General features: G+C 31.8%; 1 protein-coding gene across 4 annotated transcripts; it reads left to right on the top strand.

Annotated features, from left to right (window-relative positions):
• LOC109794140 (uncharacterized) lies at window positions 1–13,059 on the top strand. Of its 4 annotated transcripts, XM_083072236.1 has the most exons (11): window positions 1–2,825; window positions 5,165–5,416; window positions 5,545–5,620; window positions 5,897–6,005; window positions 7,268–8,295; window positions 8,417–8,658; window positions 8,743–9,112; window positions 9,199–9,300; window positions 9,382–9,594; window positions 10,187–10,329; window positions 10,413–13,059. In XM_083072236.1, exons 7-11 carry the CDS (start codon window positions 9,083–9,085, stop codon window positions 10,513–10,515), a joined length of 591 nt encoding a protein of 196 aa, XP_082928362.1. In that variant the 5' UTR covers window positions 1–2,825; window positions 5,165–5,416; window positions 5,545–5,620; window positions 5,897–6,005; window positions 7,268–8,295; window positions 8,417–8,658; window positions 8,743–9,082; the 3' UTR covers window positions 10,516–13,059. The 4 variants fall into 4 exon arrangements, with proteins under 4 accessions (XP_082928362.1, XP_082928364.1, XP_082928363.1 ...); XM_083072238.1 differs by having other exon boundaries at window positions 5,165–5,620; XM_083072237.1 differs by having other exon boundaries at window positions 5,165–6,005; window positions 8,417–9,112.
• Window positions 13,060–19,693: the final 6,634 nt, after the last annotated feature.

Raw genomic sequence — 19,693 nt, 5'->3', positions numbered from 1 at the left:
CTATTTGTTATAGATTATGCATAAGCTTTAAAGTGTTTTGCTATCAACAATTTCTATTATATTAGATGGAATTTCCAAGAGAAGAATTTTGCCCAATTTCTCAATTGAATAGATTTAGAAAAGAATAAACCGTTATTGAAAATATTACTTTTTCTTTTAAATAGTCTCTAAAGTGATAAAAAACTATTTAAATAATTCCTGAAGTATAAAATTTAATTAAATGTATAATTTGAAGTTTGTTACTTAATTATTACAATAATTTCAAATTATTTAATTATTAAAATAATTAATTTATATCTTATATTTTTATGTGTGTATTGTATATTGTATTATATATGTGTGTTTAGGACTTGGAATTTAGATTTTTAAAGTCGAAGAAAATTCGTACATGATAAAAGTGAATTTTTTCCATCAAAATCAAGTTAAGGTTGAAAAAATACTTGCGGGTTCGAATTTAGTTGTCATATTTAACTAGAGTGTATTTGACTCTCAAAGTGTTACTCATATTTTGCGGGTTAACTAAGACGTTAATATATTTAAATTTTATTTATTGTTTTTAATGTTAGTATTTTAAATTTTATATATTACTAGGTTATGCTACTAATATTATAAATACTAAAAGTAATCATCAGGCATACAAATTATATTATGGTAAAAGAAATAATTATTATTTCTGAATAACTTATTTTTTAAATACTAGTATTTTTATTATGTTCAATACACAATCTAAATATTTATTATATATAATTAAAATTTATAATAAATTATGTATATAAATATATGTGATATTTTAACATATTTAAAATTTATACAAATAGATATTTTAAACATATAAATTATATTTTATATTTTGGGATAAATTTAATTTAAAAACTAAATAAAAATTATAAATTATAAAATTTAATAAATTTTTATTGAAGAACGACACCTTATATGTTCTGATTCAAGATAATTATTATAATTTTAATTTAATATATTAAATAATAATAATAATAATAATAATAATAATAATGGGTGGATTTAGAAGAATACTGAAAGTAGATATAACTTTCAGATTGAACTCACGGGTCCACATGAATAATGAAGTATAAATAACTTTTGGTGATAAAGTATACTACTATTTTAATATGTGCAATATATAAATTAAATATTTATTATATATAACTAAAATTTATAATAAATTATATATGTGAATGAACATTATATTTAAATATATAAATTATATTTAAAATTTATATAAATAGATGTTTTTAAATATAAATTATATTTTAAATTTATGATAAATAAATTATATTATAGTATAATATTATTTTATTTATTGATAATTTATTTTAAAATATTAAAATTTAATTTATAAATAATTATGATAAATAAATACTAAATTAGATAAGAAGTTAAAAAGTCTCTAAAAACTCTTCTTATCAAAGAAAAATATTAAAAAAATCTCTTACACAACATAAAGATTTGTATTTAATATATAGAGTTGATTCATAAAATAAAGATAAAATAATGATAAAAACTAGTGGACGTAAAATAGGAATAATAATTCTTTAAAAAAACACTAGTTATTTATAAAATATTTTTAATATTATTTTTTATATAATTTAATAGAATAATAATTTTAAAGAAATACTAGTTATTTATAAAGTATTTATAATATTATTTTAATAATTTACAACTATATATTAATTAGAGATCATTGAACTATTCTTTAAAATTATTTTCAATTTTTAATCTCTAAATTCCGTTAATACTAGAATTTTGTCTCTAGACTATTCCAATTAGAGACCAATTTTTTTGGTACCTAATAAATTAATAGTGACTAAAAGTTAGTCTTTAATATTTCTATTTGAGACTGATAAACTGATCTCTAATGTGTGCAATTAGACATTAAAAGCATGCTATACAAAGCAAGTTAACAATGCTCAAAAATTAGTCTCTTGTTGCAAGAAGTTAGAATCTAAAAACTTTGTCTCTAATTTTATTGCATCTTGAGACTAAAATATGTGTCTTAAGTTTGCAAATGGTTACCGAAAACTATGCCTCTAATAGCATTTTAGTCATAGACTGAAAAACTTGTATCCAAATAAATAAATATTTTTTTAGTTCATTAGCCACCGATAATGTAGCCTTTAATTAGATTCGTATTTTTCAATGACTATACAGACAAAATTAGGAACAAAAATATTCAATCTCTAAAGGAGTTTTAAAATTAGATACTATAGTGTTCTAATAAATGTAAACCCTATACCAGTCTTTATTTTATGAATTTTTTATAGTGACATGTCGCATACTCGTGACATATCTCACTCTAGTGAAAAATATATATTTCTTGATAAACTTTCAATGTCAAGTGTTATCCACACGACATAGAAAGTAGTGTGATGACATATTTGTACATATGTTAAAATATTATATGAAAGGTGTTAATTTACTTTTCATAAAAATTTCTTTTTATGGTAGATAAGTCAATAATCATCATAGAATAATGTGTTAATTAGTCTTTTATTCCTATAACGTCCTATTTTTTAATAATATTATTATTAAAGTGTTATTTTCTACGTTGAGAATTATTATTCTTATTTTTATACATGGAAAATTATTTATTATATTTATTTATTTAATTTAATGAGAGAAGGGAAAATGGGGCAGGTTGACCTGGTTCAGTGAATTTATGAGAAAGGATTAGGCAGAGTAGAAATCTGTCTCATTTTGGCATTCTGGAAGAATTAAGAGAGAGAGAAGGAGGAGAAGGAAGGAACTCTAAGGAGAAGTATTCAAATCATCCCAAAACTGCATCAATTGTTTTAGATCAACATAATAAGGTACGAGGGAAAATGAGTATTTCATATGTGGGATTATAAGAGAGAATGGGCAGTGGGAGAAATCCCTAAAGTTGAAATTGACAATTTAATTAGGTTCTATATTAACTTGTGAACATGTTTATTATATGAAATGGTAAAATTGAAGATTTGACAGTTAATTGAATTCACTGGAATGTCTCGATGGGTTAGGTTCTTAAATAATTAGGATCTTGTTAATCAATATGTGAATCCATGAATTGATGTTACATAATGTGTTTTTGTGTAAAAATAAATGTTTCTAACCAATTGGATTGAAAAAGGATGCATCCATGTTTGATTATGATCTCTTGGGGATGTTCTGTTCGTACTGCATTTTCTGGAAAATGCGTTAGTGTCAGGCTTACATTCATATTGATGAATACGAAGCCCAGATAGAATCACGTCGGGCATGATAATGTGGTGGTGCTTTTGTGGCTCCTTAGTGCCGGGTGTGAATTCCTGGTGCCGGGTAGGAGAGAGACCTAGTTCTCTTTGTGGCTTCTTAGCGTCGGGCAAAATTATAATTTCTCCAGGTGTAAAACTATATATGTACCCTCTATATTGGCTTAAAGTCGGGCACAACTTGGTGAAGCCCGACACAATTTATATATGTGCTATGTGTATTGATGTGTTTGATGATGATTGTGAGTTGTGTGGTGTTCATAGATGGCTATGGTACGATTAAGTATGGATGGTGTGTGTTTGGATGAATTGATGTACGAGTGTGGCTGAATGTGGCTTATTATTATCAATTGTGCGCATTGGCATTGATAGAAAGGATGAAAGTATGAGGTGACATGGCATGAGCATTGGTGTACGTTGCATACACATTTACTCTAGCCATAAGTATAGTGATTCAAAGGGGATGTATCCTTATACACTAGTCATAAGTGGTGATTAACAGTGTAACACCAGTCATAAGTGATGTAAACAGTGTGGGATGCAATATTTATACACTAACCATAACTGGTGATTAACTTTGTGACACCAATCATAAGTGGTGTAAATAGTGTGGCCATGTGTGGCGGTACCTGAGGAGATCGATTGACAAAGTTTGTCCATTGTGTGCCATTTTAAGTTGATGCTTCTTAGAAGATTGCATTGCATATGCATTGACATGAACATGAGCATTACGCATGAGTTGTATGATGATACTAGTTGATGGATATGTGAAATGATAATATTATTGTGATTGGTTTCTACTATGAATTTCATAAGGGTTGGTTCTATGTTTGAGTTGAGTTCTTTCCTTGTATCGTACATGTGAATGTTTCTTTTTCTCACCCGTGTACTTTATGTTTGTTTTAAGTAATTGTGTACGTAATGGGGTCTGAGAGTTGAAGTGATGGGTTTGCTCTGATAATATGACATCGGGGCAATGGGATTAGTGTAGGAATTTATAATTCATTTTCATTTAATTTTTCCTTCTTGTTTAGATACAATTGCAAATCTTATGTTTCATAATTTTGTTTTAATTTGATTGGAGGTTTAGCGGCAGATTATATGTGAACCTATTTTACCTGCAAGTTTTTAATTGAATTTCGTCCTCATTTAATTACATTATTTGTCTGGGTAGAATTGGTGTCACAATTCCAATCATTCTATGACGAGTGTTGACTTATCCATCATAGAAAGTTGACATTCTATGACGGATAAATCGTCACCCACCATAAAATGTTTTGTTATTAGGACACAAGAGGGCATGGACCCATTCGTATTCTCACTATTTACTCTTCTTCTTTCTCTCTGATGAACTTGTACACGTTCTTACTATTTATTGTTCTAACGTTTCCTTCAATTGACACTTTTGATGGTTCTAGTGACCACCATGACTAAGACGAACACTCTTATTCGCGTCCAATAGCCAACACGAGCAAAAATGTTGAACCATTGTCTTGCTCTCAAGTTTGTTCTTGTGCTTTGGTACTCAAGCCTTGTGATACAATGTGTTGAATTTTGAGATTGAATATAATTAATATATAATCATTGTATTGAATTTTGAATTGTTCGTTTGGACAGTATGGAAAGATATACATTTTTATAGTTGATTAATATATATATATATATACACTACCAAAAAATATGTATTTAACTGGGTTTTTTAATGAGGGTTATGCTAACCCTCGGGAACATAAGTAATTAACTGGGGTTTCAATAACCCTTGTTAAGTATTATTAAGTTACAGGGGTTAAAATTTAAAACCGTTGGTATATTTTAATAATATATTGTTTTTTTAATTTTTTTATTTTTGTAATGATAATTTTTTTTTTTCATTTCCCTCTCACTTATCTTTTGGTTTCCCTCTCTCACGAAAACGTAAGGCTTTGTAACTAAGAACACTCCTTCATCAGAAAAATGCAAATGACCTAGCCTCCCTCGACGCTCTCCAACTGCCTGTGATTTCTATAGCACCGAACAAGGTATGTTTTCCGCTCATCTTTTATCATTTGAAGACCGTAAGGCTTTGTAACTAAGAACACTCCTTCATCAGAAAAATGCAAATGACCTAGCCTCCCTCTCCGACGCTCTTCGACGTTCTCCGACTGCCTGCGATTTCTATAGCACCGAACAAGGTATGTTTTCCACTCACACTCTTGAGATTTAATATTGGAAAAATTCCCTGATCGTTGTTCATTTGGGGTTTTTTCGGATTATTTTCACTTTCAGTTTCATAATCTTTTGTTGCTCCATTTTGACCTAGCTGGTGAACGATCCTAATTCACGGTACAACAAACGAGAGTACCTTTGTTTGCTTTGCTGGAGATGCAACATAGAAGGTAATAGTTGGTGCCCTTTGTTGCTCCATTTTTACGTACATCATTCTTTTTTAGACATACTCAAATATTTTAATGTCATTAAAATGCGAAAACAAAAAGAATCTATATTTTTAGCTAAGAGATTCTTTACCAATATGGTTTCAGACTTAGTGTGTGAAGTTGGGTGGCAATAATATATGTATCTTTTTTTTTTTACTAATTTTATAAAAAGAAACCAAAGTCTCCAAGTTTTAATTTATATTTTAGCCCTGTTATACTTGTTTGGTATTCAAACAGGGGAGCACATTCATGTACAAGGAAGAAACAGGGGGATGTGACAATACTGTTAATTGCCAAACTTTGTGAGAGTGGAATGTGAAAGTGTTTTGCATTATTAGTGCAGCAGGTATTACTTCATCAGCAAACCCTATGCTTTAGTTTTTACTTTTTTGAGTATGATATATGTGTTGCTTAGATGTTGTTCTTTTCAGCGTTCTCGATTTGTTGGTTAGTTATATGTATACGTTGGTTTGTAAGGGTAATCCTCAATTTAGAAACCGGTTTTGAGTTATGCTCAAACTCGCTTTCTTAAGAGTTTGATATATAATTGTGGGTAGTGACAATACAAACAACAAAAGGCCTTATCACACTAGATGGGGTAGGCCACATGGATCACACGATGTTGATCCATTTGGATCGGTTAAACACGTATTGTGTGCATAGAAACAGAGTTCACACATTTCATCAGGGAACTGCAAGCCAATTCGCTAGTATCAGTTTGTAGTACCTTTGTGCACCGGGTTGCTGAAATTGGACAGTGAGTTTTGAACCTGTGTTTCTCAGGAGATGGTTTTGCACTTGTTGTTCGAAACTCAGAAATTGGTGAACCTATCAGCATTCACAAACGTGAGAAAGAGAAGGAACCGAAAAAAACTCAGAACCCCAAAACCTTTCAACAGTAGTGAGAGAGAGAGTGGGAGATAAAAAAATACAGTAGAGTCCCCAATCTCAAGGCACAACTTTAAGCTTTTATTAAAATTATGAGTTAATTATTCATTTATCTTGCCTTGGAAGTTAGCAAATTATTCATTTATAAAACGTGTTAAACAATTCTCTCCATTATTGATAGGTCAATATAAATTGAAGAAATATATACTTTTTTTTTTGTGTTCACCATTTTTCTCATTAAAACTTAAATGAGCAATTGAAATCTAAGGGGTCTAGCTTGGTTGGTTGAGCAAAGTGTGTGAGCTGTTGTAAACACTTTTGATACAGTGTTTGTTACCAATATTGTTAAGCTTGTCATTTTCAATTCTGTTTTCACTAAAACATGGTGATGCTGCATATTGTCCTCTCAGAATATTTTCTCTTGGCTCCTAGCTACTAAACTAGTCTAAATTCTCCAACACAATTCTAAATTTTAAGCATTAGATCATGTGATCCAACTGTCAAAAAGGGAAATATGCCTTTTAACTAATCGTGGGTCCTCCAATTACTCATAGAAAGCATTTGATTGGTAGGTGAAATTGAAAAAAAAAATTTAAGGATAGGTAAAAAAAGAAAGCAATTAAAAAAGTTAAAGAAAAGTAGTAAACTCGGAAAGAAAAATGAATGGAAAGATAATTGATTTGAAAGAGATAATATGTTTAATTGATTAGCCTTGACCAGGACGTTCTTTGAGGTTGCAACAACAGCTACATCAGCAGCTTGGTTACTTGTGGCATCATCGCATGATTGAGCTGGAGAAGCACCAACTAGCTAGTTCACGCCCTTGCTGTCCAGCATTGGAATTAGAAGTCCCTTTAAACAGTGCATGTGCAGTATGAGCTGTTCCATTCGGTGGAGACAGTCCAGCTCCTGCTGCACCAACATGCTGTGCATGCACATCATCCAAGCCTCCTACTGTACCAAACTGCGCCAGTTTAGTGGCTGAATCAGTAGCTGCTTCACCAGCCAGCTGCCTTTTCTTTTGACGGAACATAGTTGGATCACCATGCTGGTTAACTTTGGATTTATCCGTTACATGATCAGTCCCTTCCTCCACACTTCACACAAGTAGGTTTCCTTACTAATTATTAATATTTTAAAAACTTCCATTTAAATACAACACCTTAATATTTTATTTATAATATTTATTGGTTGTTAGGAACCTTAAAGAAGCCTAACACATTGAAAAAAAAATAACTCAACACCTTTGTTGCATGCACATCATCCACAACCTAGTATTGAACCTCCACCCCCACTTGTACATCAATGTAGAACATTACCTTCCCCGACATGTCAACCTCGTAAGATATCTCACGTCACATTTTAATTTAGTTTTCAATATTCAGTTACATTAATTGCATGTGATATGATTCTTAACTTTTATTATTCTCATGGCTTTACAGGAACCTTAAAGTTGAGGTTATTTTCCACCAACAAAACTAACTCTGCACCTCAACTAAATCTGCCACCTCCACCTGAATCTCAATTTGATTCTCATCCTACACATCCACCTCAATCTCATAGTCAACCGACACATGCTTCTAAGCCTGATTCTCAACCTTCACTTGCATCACCATTTGGTTCTCAGCCTATACTTAGTAATGAACCAGAGTCTGACTTTGATAGTGAAGTGGAAGCAAATGAAAACATTGAAATTCAAAAATCGCAACCTATAGCTCGTAAGAGAGCCTAGACAGTTGATGTGATTGGTAAGCATTTTACAAGATTATTGTATGACCTAGTTTAGCAACATTTATTCAATCAATTGGGTCAATAAATAAAAATATACCATTAAATTAATTTTTTTTAACATATTTGATAATTTGTTAGATGACCAAGGCACAAAGAACACAAAGTCACTTACGGTGAATGATGTTTGGTCGTTGCCTTCTAATGAAAGGGTTGTTGTAGAATGGAATGATGAAGACCAAGCAATTGCAGATAGTGGAGCATTGTTAAATAGGTTCTTAGGTCACCTTGCAAGAGACTCTGATGTATTCCCTATCAGTTATACTAGTTGGAAGAAGATTCCTAAAGACTACAAGCAAAATGTACTTAAGGACATCATTCAAGTAAGTGGTTATGCATTTTACTTACATTATATATTCAATTGTGCTACAAATTGTCTCTAACTTTGATCGTCGCATACTTTGAAGGCTAAGTTTGAAGTTGAGCATGATCTTCACGTGGCTTATATCTTCAAATCACTTAACATAAAATAGAGAGAGCATCGTTAAGAATTGTGGCAACAAAGGGATGATGGAACTCATAATAGAGATCAATTGATTGCAATGGTCCCAGAAGGATTAAATAAAGATCAATGGGCATCTTTTGTAGACTATCGTTTAGATTCAAAAACTAAGGTAAAATTAAATTTTAATTTATGTTTGATTTTTACTTGTATTTACAAATTGTTTTTATGTCAAATATTAGGAAAAAGCCCAAAAAAATAAAGAGAATAGAAAAAAGCAAACAATTCCCCACACAGGTGGTTCCATGAGCATTGCACGCAAGAAGCAAAAGATGGTAAGCATATGCTTCTTAATTTTTAATAATGAAATAATACTTTCTCTTTTTTAAATATAATTCTTGTTTTTTTTTGGATTTTGTAGGAATTAGAGTGTGGCCGCAAAGTTAGTAGGGGAGAAATATGGATAGCAACACATAAACATGCTAATGGGGAATTCGTGAATGATGAAGCCAAAGAAATTGGAGTAAGTTCAACTATATTAATGCTAAAAATGCTCAATATTTTTTTGAGGTTAACTTAACATGTTTCTTTGTGTTTTATGTAGGAAAAAATTGAATCATATGAATTGAGTGGAAGCATTTCAAAAGACATATCAAGTCAAGATTCCTTAGCTCAAACTTTAGGAAGTCAAGAACATTGTGGACGTGTTCGAGGATTAGGATTAGGACCTTGCCCATCCCGTGTGTTTGGACACACTGTACGCTCATATAGTGGGATATCCTCATTTTCTCCTTCTTGTAGAGAGTTACAAAATGAGGTTAGTAGTATGCTACAATTTCCTTTAGAATTTCAATGTTAGGTTTTAACTCCTTTAAATTGTTGTTTTAGCTTCTTTGGATCTCAAAAAATTAGAATATTGAATGGTACCTACTTGCATAAATCATTTATCATTAACTAATTAGATGTTATTCATTAAAATAAAGATTAGTTTTATGTCCCATTCTATAATTCTTGCTTTCTAATTTCATATTTGTCTTTCTTCTTGAAATAATATCTAGATAAACATCATTGATTGTGTTGTGCTCCTTGATAATCACCTAATTTATTGTTCCCAAGTTGTGCTTTAGCTTCTTTTGATTCCTAAAAAGGTAATATTTGTATAATAAGAATTTTTCATTGTAGATCTAATTTGAAGTCAATTTTAACAAAGTTTGTAATATTTTAGGTATACTTTGGTGATCTTGTTGGAATTTATGAGACTTTTTTTCATGTTGTCAACTATCTGTATAATTAAAACATTATTGTGGTTTAAAGTTTTGAAGAAAACAAATAAAATGTCACGTTTAATATTGGTATGATTTTCATTTCTACTTATGTTTTTATTTGTGTTGATTTTTCTTTTGAAACAGGTTATTGAATTGAAATCACAAATGGCTGAACAAAATCAGAAAATAGAGGAACAAAATAAAAGATTTGAGACAATGATGAATTTTTTTGCACAGAATTATCAAGGCAAAGGCTTCCTGACTTGCCTGTATTTCAATCTTCACCGGTAATATTTTAAATTTGAATTAATTTTATAAATATTTTAAAATATACTTTATATTTCTAACTAAGTTTTATATTTAATTATAGGTATCTGACCAAGGAAGTGCACAACCAATTAATGTCCCTAATCATTCTCCAACAAATTCTCAAGATAGAAAATAGGGATATATTTGTTAGGGAAAGATGTTGACCTTTTTGTTTTAGGAAAATCAATATTTTGTTGGATATGTTTTTATTACTTCTTAAAAAGTCATTTTGAATGTTACTAAACTATGGATGTTGCTTGTTAGGAATTTTTTTGGATGACTTGTTTATGTACATTTGCTTATTAATATATTAAATTTGTGGATTGTTTGTTCATTTTATTTTTTAATATTTATATAACTTGTGCATTTCAAAATTTATATATAGATTGAAATATTATACATGGTTAAAAACCATTTATAAGCTACAGGGATTTAAAAATTACAAATACAAACAAGATATTAAAAATATAGTGTGGCATTAACGAGGGTTCACAACCCCTGATAAATTATGGAATTATATAAACAGCAGGTTATGTGCCAACATTAACGGGGGTTTAAAGCCCGTAGTAAATTAACAGTCAAAATTGATGATGGTGTTAACGGGGGTTTACAACCCCTGGTAGACTATGTCGTTAACGAGGGTTTCAAAACCGCGGGTATTCTATGCATTTCCGGGGGTTGTTAAAAACCGCTGGTAAATCGCTTGCCACGGATGCTTTCCCGGCGAAAATCACAACTGCAGGAAATGCATTTTCCGGAGGTTTTAACCGCGGGTAATGCCAAAAATAACCCACGTTAACTCTATTTTTTCTTGTAGTGATATATATATAGAAAGAGAGAGAGAGAGAGATAGAGAGAGAGAGAGAGAGAGAGGTTAAGTCTCATTTTAAATTTGATAAGATTTCAATTGACTATATTTCTTGTTGTTCTCAGGGTACATGCTTAATTGTGGTGAAATTGATGTCATCAATTTCATTTTGTGTACTTAGAGACCAATGCAAAATACTATCAAAACTTTGTCAAATTTAATTTATAAGACTTTACCTTTAGGTATTAATCAAGTATAAATAATTATCTTTCTGGATGAAATGTTTACGCATAAGTGTTGAATATGAGAATGGAGTGGAAAAGTTTCTTTAGTTTGCACAAAGGAATATTATAGATAGTAATGGAAGGTTATACTGTCCTTGTGTAAATTGTTTCAATTTGCAAAGTCAACCAATAGACATTATACATGTTTTGTATGATGGGTTTCTAAAAAACTACATAGTATAAACATGGTGTGGTGAATTATTAGACATGCCATGCATAGAAGCTCATCAAACACAAAAGAACAAGTCTATTTAAAGATCGATGATCGATTAGAGAACATGATTTGTGATGTTGGGCCTGATTCTTTCAAACACACACATTTGCATGATAGTTTGTGCACTAATGCTAAGAAACCATTGTATCCAGATTGTGCTAGTTTTTCACGATTGTCTATCATGTTAATATTGATCAATCTTAAAATAAAAAAGGATAGATTGATAAAAATTTCACATAATTACTTGAGTTGTTGAGTAACATGCTTCCCGAAGGTAACACGTTGCCAACACATACTTATAATGCAAAAAAAGATAATGTCTGATGGGTATGGAGTGTAAAAAAAAATTCATTCATGTCCCAACAATTGCACTTTGTACAAAAAATAGTTTGATAGCTTACATGAGTGTCTACAGTGTGGGGTATCACGATACGATACAAACTAAAGGAAAGTGACTCTAAAAGTGGGGTGAGCAAAGGTCCTTCTACGAAGATATTATGGTATCTTCCTATTTTTCCAAGGTTGAAGCATTTATTTGCTAATGTCCATGATACCAAAAACATTAGGTGACATGCAAATGGATGAAAGAAAAATGGACAACTGAAGCATCTAATTAATTCTTTGCAATGAAAAAAAATAGATTAGATGTTTCCATATTTCGGCAATGATCCAAAAAACCTTAGGCTTGAATTTGCTACAAATGGGATAAATCCATATGGAAACCTAAATAATAAACATAGTTCATGGCCTATATTGATAGTGATTCACAATTTACCTCCATGGTTGTGCATGAAGATTAAATATATGATGTTATTTATGATAATTTTAGGTCCAAGACAACCAGGAAATGATGAGATAAATCCAAAAAACCTTAGGCTTAGACTTGCTACAAATAGGATGAATTCATATGGTAACCTAAGCAGTAAACATGGTTCATGGCCTATATTGGTAGTTATTTACAACTTACCTTCATGGTTGTGCATGAAGTGTAAATATGTGATGGTATGTATGATGATTTTGAGTACAAGACAACTAGAAAATGATAGTCGTGTTTATCTAAGACCCTTGGTTGAGAATTTGAGGATGTTGTGGGAGGAAGCAGTTGATGTGTTTGATGGTTTTTTTGGCAAAACTTTTAAGCTGTGTGTCATGTTGTTTTGCACAATCAATGACTTTCCTACTTATGACAACTTAAATGATTACAATGTTAAGGTACACAAAGCTTGCCCTATATGTGAAAATGGCACATGTCACCATCAATTGTATTATAAAAGAAAACTAGTTTACCTAAGACATCAAAGATTTCTTAGTTGTAATCATCATTGACACGGATTAAAGAAAGCATTTAATGGTCTTTAGAAAAATGAAGTAGCTCCAACACCCTCAACTGGTAACCAAGTTTATGAATGGGTGAAGAATTTAATTGTGGTGATTGGGAAGAATGAAAAACAACCAATTGATAAATACATATGGAAGAAAATGTTGTTACTTTTTTATCTACCATATTGGAAGATACTTGATGTCAAACATTGTATAGATGTTAGACATTGTATATATTTCATACCTGGGGGAAAATGTTTGTGATAATGTTATTGAAGCACTTCTAAAAATTCATGGGAAGACAAAGGATGGTGTAAATGCTCATTTAGATATAGTTGACATAGGTATAAGAGAACAATTAGCTTAGCAAATTCATGGTAAGCAGACATTTTTGCCCCCTGTAGACACCTAATTTCGTTCGGGGGCATACAAACAACAAGATAAGACATCAGAGGGCCCAAAAGTCCTAATCAACTATTTTTAGTGACCTGGAACGGGCCGTTCCAAAATCAGAACGGGTCGTTCCCAAGTCCGGAATGGGCCGTTCTTGAATTGAAACGGGCATTTCCGAGACTCCTAAAAGGCCTAACAATTGTAGGTTGGAACGGGCCGTTCCAGACCAGAACGGGATGTTCCAAACCAATCAAAGGGCCTAAAAACTTGGTCTGAAATGGGCCATTCCTAAACTAGAACGGGCCGTTCCAAAAGGTTAAAAGACCTAACAAACCTAGTTTGGAACGGGCCATTCTAGGAAGGGAGTTTAGTGTTAATTTGTACCCGGAACGGGCCATTCTCATTTCAGAACGGACCGTTCTGGTTTCCTGAATGGACCGTTCTGATTTCAAAATGGGTCATTCTAGGGTGCAAAATTAAGACATAACGTTCGGATCCAGAACGGGCCGTTCTGAATTCAGAACGGGCCATTCCGGCCCACATATGATGCCTATAGATAGAAATCTCGGGTACAGTTCTCAAAGATCTCAAATTTCGTCCAAAACTCTTTAGAGCTCGAAATTTCTCTCTCTCTCTCTTATTGTATTTCTTGAGTTTTGTGAGGCTTATTGTAGTGTGAAAGGTTGCCACAAAGCACCTAAAATCTCCATATTTGAAGATTCAATAGAGCTCATTCAAGAGGTATTTCAGTCAATCTTCTTCTCTCCCTTTTATTTCTTATATTTGATAAACATTATTATAATAAAAGCAATCATGTAGACATTTTAGGGTCAATTGTATAATTTAAATTTCAAGCATGTAAATAGTCATTAATAAAAGGGAATTTAATATTTATATTATTATTGTTTATAATGCTAACTTCATCATAGGGTACCGATTAAGGGCGTTGTAGGGGTGCTTAATATCTTCCCTACACGTAACCGACCCCCGAACCCAATTCTGGTTATCAAGGTCATTATTGAACTTTTAAAAAAACCTTTTCTTTTTCCAATATTTTGAGTAAAACATTGGTGGCGACTCCATGAACCTATTTTCAAAACCATTAATTAGGGATTAGTCTGGTGTCCGGGCATTCCCTAATTGATGAGATCTTTAAAAGGATGTCTAAACCATAGGTCGCGAGATCAAAAATTTTCGAATTGCGACAGATGGCGACTCCACTAGGGACGTTTAAAGAGGGTCAGGCCCATTTAATTGATGAAGTTAATAAAATAAAAATAATAATTTAAATATTTTCCCCTTTATTTTATTTGTTTTATTTGTTTGGCTTTAATATTTGTTTGCTTGTTTAAATTCTGCACCTGTTTGAATAAAATTATACACAATCCTTTGCACACAACAGTTCCCCCTACACCCGGGGGCATGAGGGTAATAAGCATAGGGAGTGGTTGACGTACGACTGGCCCAAGTTTGGCCTTGGAGCCTGCGAGCCTTGTCGAAAATCACACTCAAGGTGATAACCGGTTACTCTAGCCCAAAATACTACGACAAACCTTAGAGTTTTCCAGGTGACGGTGACAGAGATACTGGGTCCCTATAATGGGGGCACCTTGGGGGCCTTAAGACCAGTGAGATTAGAACTGTCCTATACAATGCACTTTTCTTGTAGGGACCACAGACCAAGGATTTAAACGTGACTGTTCGCGGGTGTACATTTGTTTGAGCATATGTGTGTTGCATTTGTTTATGTTTATTTATTTCAAATGGATAAGAATTACAAACAAATAGATATTAATAAAAAAAATATGAAAAAAAAATTTAACTCCCTTCTATATACCTAAACCTCAAAACATCATATAGGATAGTTTATTTCAAAAAAAAAAAACAAATAAATATATATATAGCAAAAATCATGCATCATAACCTTAGTAAAAAAATGATAAAATTTAGGCAGAAAACAAATATCATGCATCTTTTAGTTTAGCATTCATTAGAAAATGGAAGGCACATAGTATGCAAAGATTTTTGAGAAAGGAGAACATTCTAAAGTACAAGAATCGTGTGCTCTTATACTAAGGAGGCCTACTAGACTTTGGACTCTTGACATCCTTTCAACAGAAGGCAAAGTCTACATCTTCTCAGACTTCTTCCAATCTAGAAAGATGTCATTCCTCAATTCAAATAGGATATTATTTGAAATTTCGAAAAGGAGGCACACAAAAAAGTAAATTGAAACAAAAAAAAAAGGAATTTGCTTCAAAAGAACATAGTTTGGAAAGCTAAAGAAAACTCCCCTGATGAAAGAGAAATCATGAACCTAGGGAGTTTAAAAAAAATTGATGATAAGCTCCCTTACACCTCCAATTCGTTATCAAATCACTACAAACTGCTTCTTTCTTCTCTGACTCATCAACCTCGTCAATAAAGATGAAAATTTTGGCAATCACCAAAATAGTGGTAAACCCGAAGATCCTATTGACGGTTACTTCTGATGGGAATAGAAAGAAGAGAATCTGAGAAGAAATAAGAACTAATTGCAAATCAACGAACGAGCAAGCATGTCTATAGGGACTTATTCAAGCATTAGCTTTTGTAGCCTGTTACAACATCGTCAAAGTGCACCGAAAGATTTGTACAAAGAGTGTTCTCTAAACAAACAAATCAATGAGAATGATATTTGTTGAATTTCTCAATCACCTTTGCATCCTATTTTGCACTTCATATAGATAATATGTCTTCCTTGTAAATAATAAATAAGAATAAAAAGGGAAACCTAACATGTGCGTGTTAATCAAATAATGAGATCACTGGTAATCAAGTGCAAACTCGATACATCAATTGGAAGCACTTAAGAAACCAGTAATTACGCAAGAAGATTGGGGTGCATAACACGCCCAAATCGACGATTCAAACACCGAGACTTTCCCATGCGAAAATGACAATTGCCCTCCGGGATAGGAGGAATGATCAAGAATGGACGAATCCTTGCTTCTAGGGAATTACAAGACAAAATCCAATTGAAAAATAAAGGCATTGCATGACAAAAATTCGCTAGGACGAAAACCCGTAAAGGGGGTCCTAGGAAAAAATTAGGGTAAAGGCGGCTTGAGTATTCCCTTTAGAAAGCAAGAATTTATAAAGGTTTGACACCGAAGTCGAAACACTCACATTTAAGCAAGTGGGAATTCATTCCTAACATAGTTCAACCAATCGTCAACCATCCTCTCTAGGGGGCAACCTCGGTTAATCTCTCTATGTACGAATCATGAACTCAGGGCATGCCCGGGCCTCCAAGCTTTGCTAAAGGGGCACGTGTAAATTGGAAGTACTGTTTTAAATGCCATAACATTCTTTCATTTCTCTTCTCCCTTTAAATATTCACTCTAAGCCTCATCCATTAACCCTTAATAAACAAGATGTATTTGCGACAAAGATGTTACTCAATAATAGCATGGAAAGGATAACAAAGGAACAATCAGGATATTATTTGCATAGTAAGGCAGTGTTTAATAAAAGAACTCTTTTTGTTGTGGAATTTGTGCATGTTGTGTTTGATAGAACCGACCCTCAAATAGATAAATGTGTAACCATAGATGATACTGGAGATTTGTTAGATGGTATGCATGTACATTGATAGTGAACCTAAAAATAAGAAAAATGTGAGTGAACCAAGTGGTAAACTACCTAAGGAGTGGAAAACTACCCGTGACCTATCAATGGACAATATTATTGGAGACATTGGGAAAGGAGTAGCCACTAGGCATTCCTTTAGGAATATTTGTAACACTGATTTTTGTGTCACAAATAGAACCCAAAACTATAGAAGAAGATATTATAGATGAAAATTGGTCAGTTGCAATGAAAAGAGGAATTAATTAGTTCAAAAGGAATGATGTATGAGATTTAGTCTCTTTTCCAAATGATCCTTTTAAAATTGATTTAAAAAAGATATGGTATGAAAAATTGAAGTAGTGAATTTTTACTCAAAATAATCAAATATCTTTAGTAATAATCAATTATTTATTTTGTTTTTTTAGTAACTTGAGAAACAGTTGTTGTAATAATTGATTATTTAGTCAAATAACCAATTAAATTGTTCTTAGTAGACTTTCAAATTTGCAAAGAGCAAAATAATCGATTATTTTAGACAGAAAATTCTATATATCAATTTTCATTCTCAAAACTTGTAGAGAATTGAAACTTTATGAAAATTGATCATTGAGTAAGCTTTAAGAAAGTATTTCTTAAAGAGAGGTCTGTAACCCTTTCTGGGAGTCTCTAATATGAATTAAGAGAGTTGAATTGTCATTATCATCTACTTGAAGGATTATGGCCAAGTGATTTAGTTTTAATACACCTATTCTTTGTGTTCTATACTTTAGGTTATATCTTTCCTTAATTTTTTTTATTTCTTGAATGGCTTTCTCAAGGTAGATAGGATTTTTAGTAGGTTTCTCAAGAAAGAAATGTTACTTGTAGTGGGATGCTACAAGGGTGCTTCTTGGAGTTCAAGAAGTGGTATCTTTAATTTTCTTGAAGTGTTTTACATGTGTTATGTGATTGTAAAACTTATAAGAATTAAAGAATAATCAAAATACTCAATTGAGTTGATTGGAAACTGAATGTAAGTCACTAGTGGAAGTGGTTGAACCATAATAGATTTTTGTGCAAGTTTCTCTTATCCTTTAACTTGAATTTACTTTCTTGTTAAATTGATTACATGCTTGATAATATGTTTCTTGTATTTTAAGTTTTGTATGTAGGATAGTAAAATTTAGACTTGCATTAATAAGTATTTTGAACAATCCATTTCACTTTGGCTTTAAACCAATTGGTTCAATTAAAAAGTATTTAAAAAGGTTTTATCCAGGGAAAATAAAGAAGTTTTTAAAATCCAATTCATGCCCTCCTTTTGGATAAGCTGTCTTTTCTTTTAAAAATTTTCACAAGACTTTTTTTAATGTCAAAATAATCTTTTAAAATCTCAATTTAATAAACATCTTATATTGTAATCAAATGGATTTTGAAAAACTAGTAAATGGATCACTAATCATCCATAAATTAAATAATTGATGGATTAAATCTGATTTATAATTTAGTTTCATTGTAATTGATGAATTAAAAGAACTTACTTGTGAATGAATCAAATGAATAATAAATAAATAGATGCATTTATCACTCCTACATATATCAAACTCTCTACACTTGAACATTCCTTCAAGCAATTATTCTAACTTTGGGGATGATTTCAATAAAAACAAGAAACCAACCAAGAAGAGAACCAATATTGTTCGATTCAAAAAATAGTAAAAATGGGTATTGCAACCTTCCATATGGTTCATGCAACAAGATGCCTAATTAGAACATAAATTCCCTTAAAGTTCAAACCTTCCTTTAATCACCGTTCACTCATCTTACCACTCTCGGTGTCTAGTGAAAAAAAAAAGTATACTCAAATCTCCCGAAGAGAGCACATTGCTAAAATTAAGCTTGTTAATCAATCATGTCAAAACAAAATAGTTCACTTACATGCAAAGAATTGAGGCTTTAAAATATGTTGATGGAGCTAAGGCTATAGTATAAGGTAGGGAAAAGAAAGAATAGGGGATGCAAAGGGCTTAAAACCACTTATTCAATTACTCATGCTAGTGACCATTTGCATTTGAATGGGGAAATTAATTTCAAGGATTGTCCCTCCTTTGTTTTTTCGTCTTTCGTTTTTTCTTCTCTCCATGTCCATGTTGTTCTCTTTTTCTCATGACCACAATATGTTCAATTTTCTTCGGTTCCCTTTCTTTTGATTTTTTCTGATTTTTCTTTTACCGATGAAGACCCTTTGGTTTTCCTCTACAAAATGGGTCATATCTCACTGTTTTGGCCCATCTTTCGCCCTCATATTCACATAGTACAAATATACCTATAGAAGCGTTTGATAATTTCAATTACATATAAAAATTCATCAATCTAATTCAATCATTAGATACATTCATTAAGATATATAATGTCAAATAATTAACTAACTACCATTTATCAAATAACTTCAATCAATTCATAAAGACATTTATAAAGAATTGCTTAGGATATTCAGAATCATCCAAAAAAACATATTCATAAAGGCATCTCAACAATTCTCCACCTTGACTTGAATTTTCCCAAGTTACCAGTAACCAAGAACAACTCTCCTGCTTATTCTCCCCAAAGGGTCTCAAGCGATGCGAACATTCACCAAGTCCAAGCTATGCTTAAACTTTTCAAAAGACAAAGGTTTAGTCAACATATCTGTTGGATTGTCTACAGTAGCTATCTTTTCTATGGAGAACAAT

This window comes from Cajanus cajan, chromosome 4, assembly GCF_000230855.2.
Source record: "Cajanus cajan strain Asha chromosome 4, NIPB_CcT2T_4, whole genome shotgun sequence".
In the NCBI taxonomy this organism is placed as follows: domain Eukaryota; kingdom Viridiplantae; phylum Streptophyta; class Magnoliopsida; order Fabales; family Fabaceae; genus Cajanus; species Cajanus cajan.
Note: the sequence above shows the minus strand (reverse complement) of the source record. Positions and strands in the feature narration are given on the sequence as shown.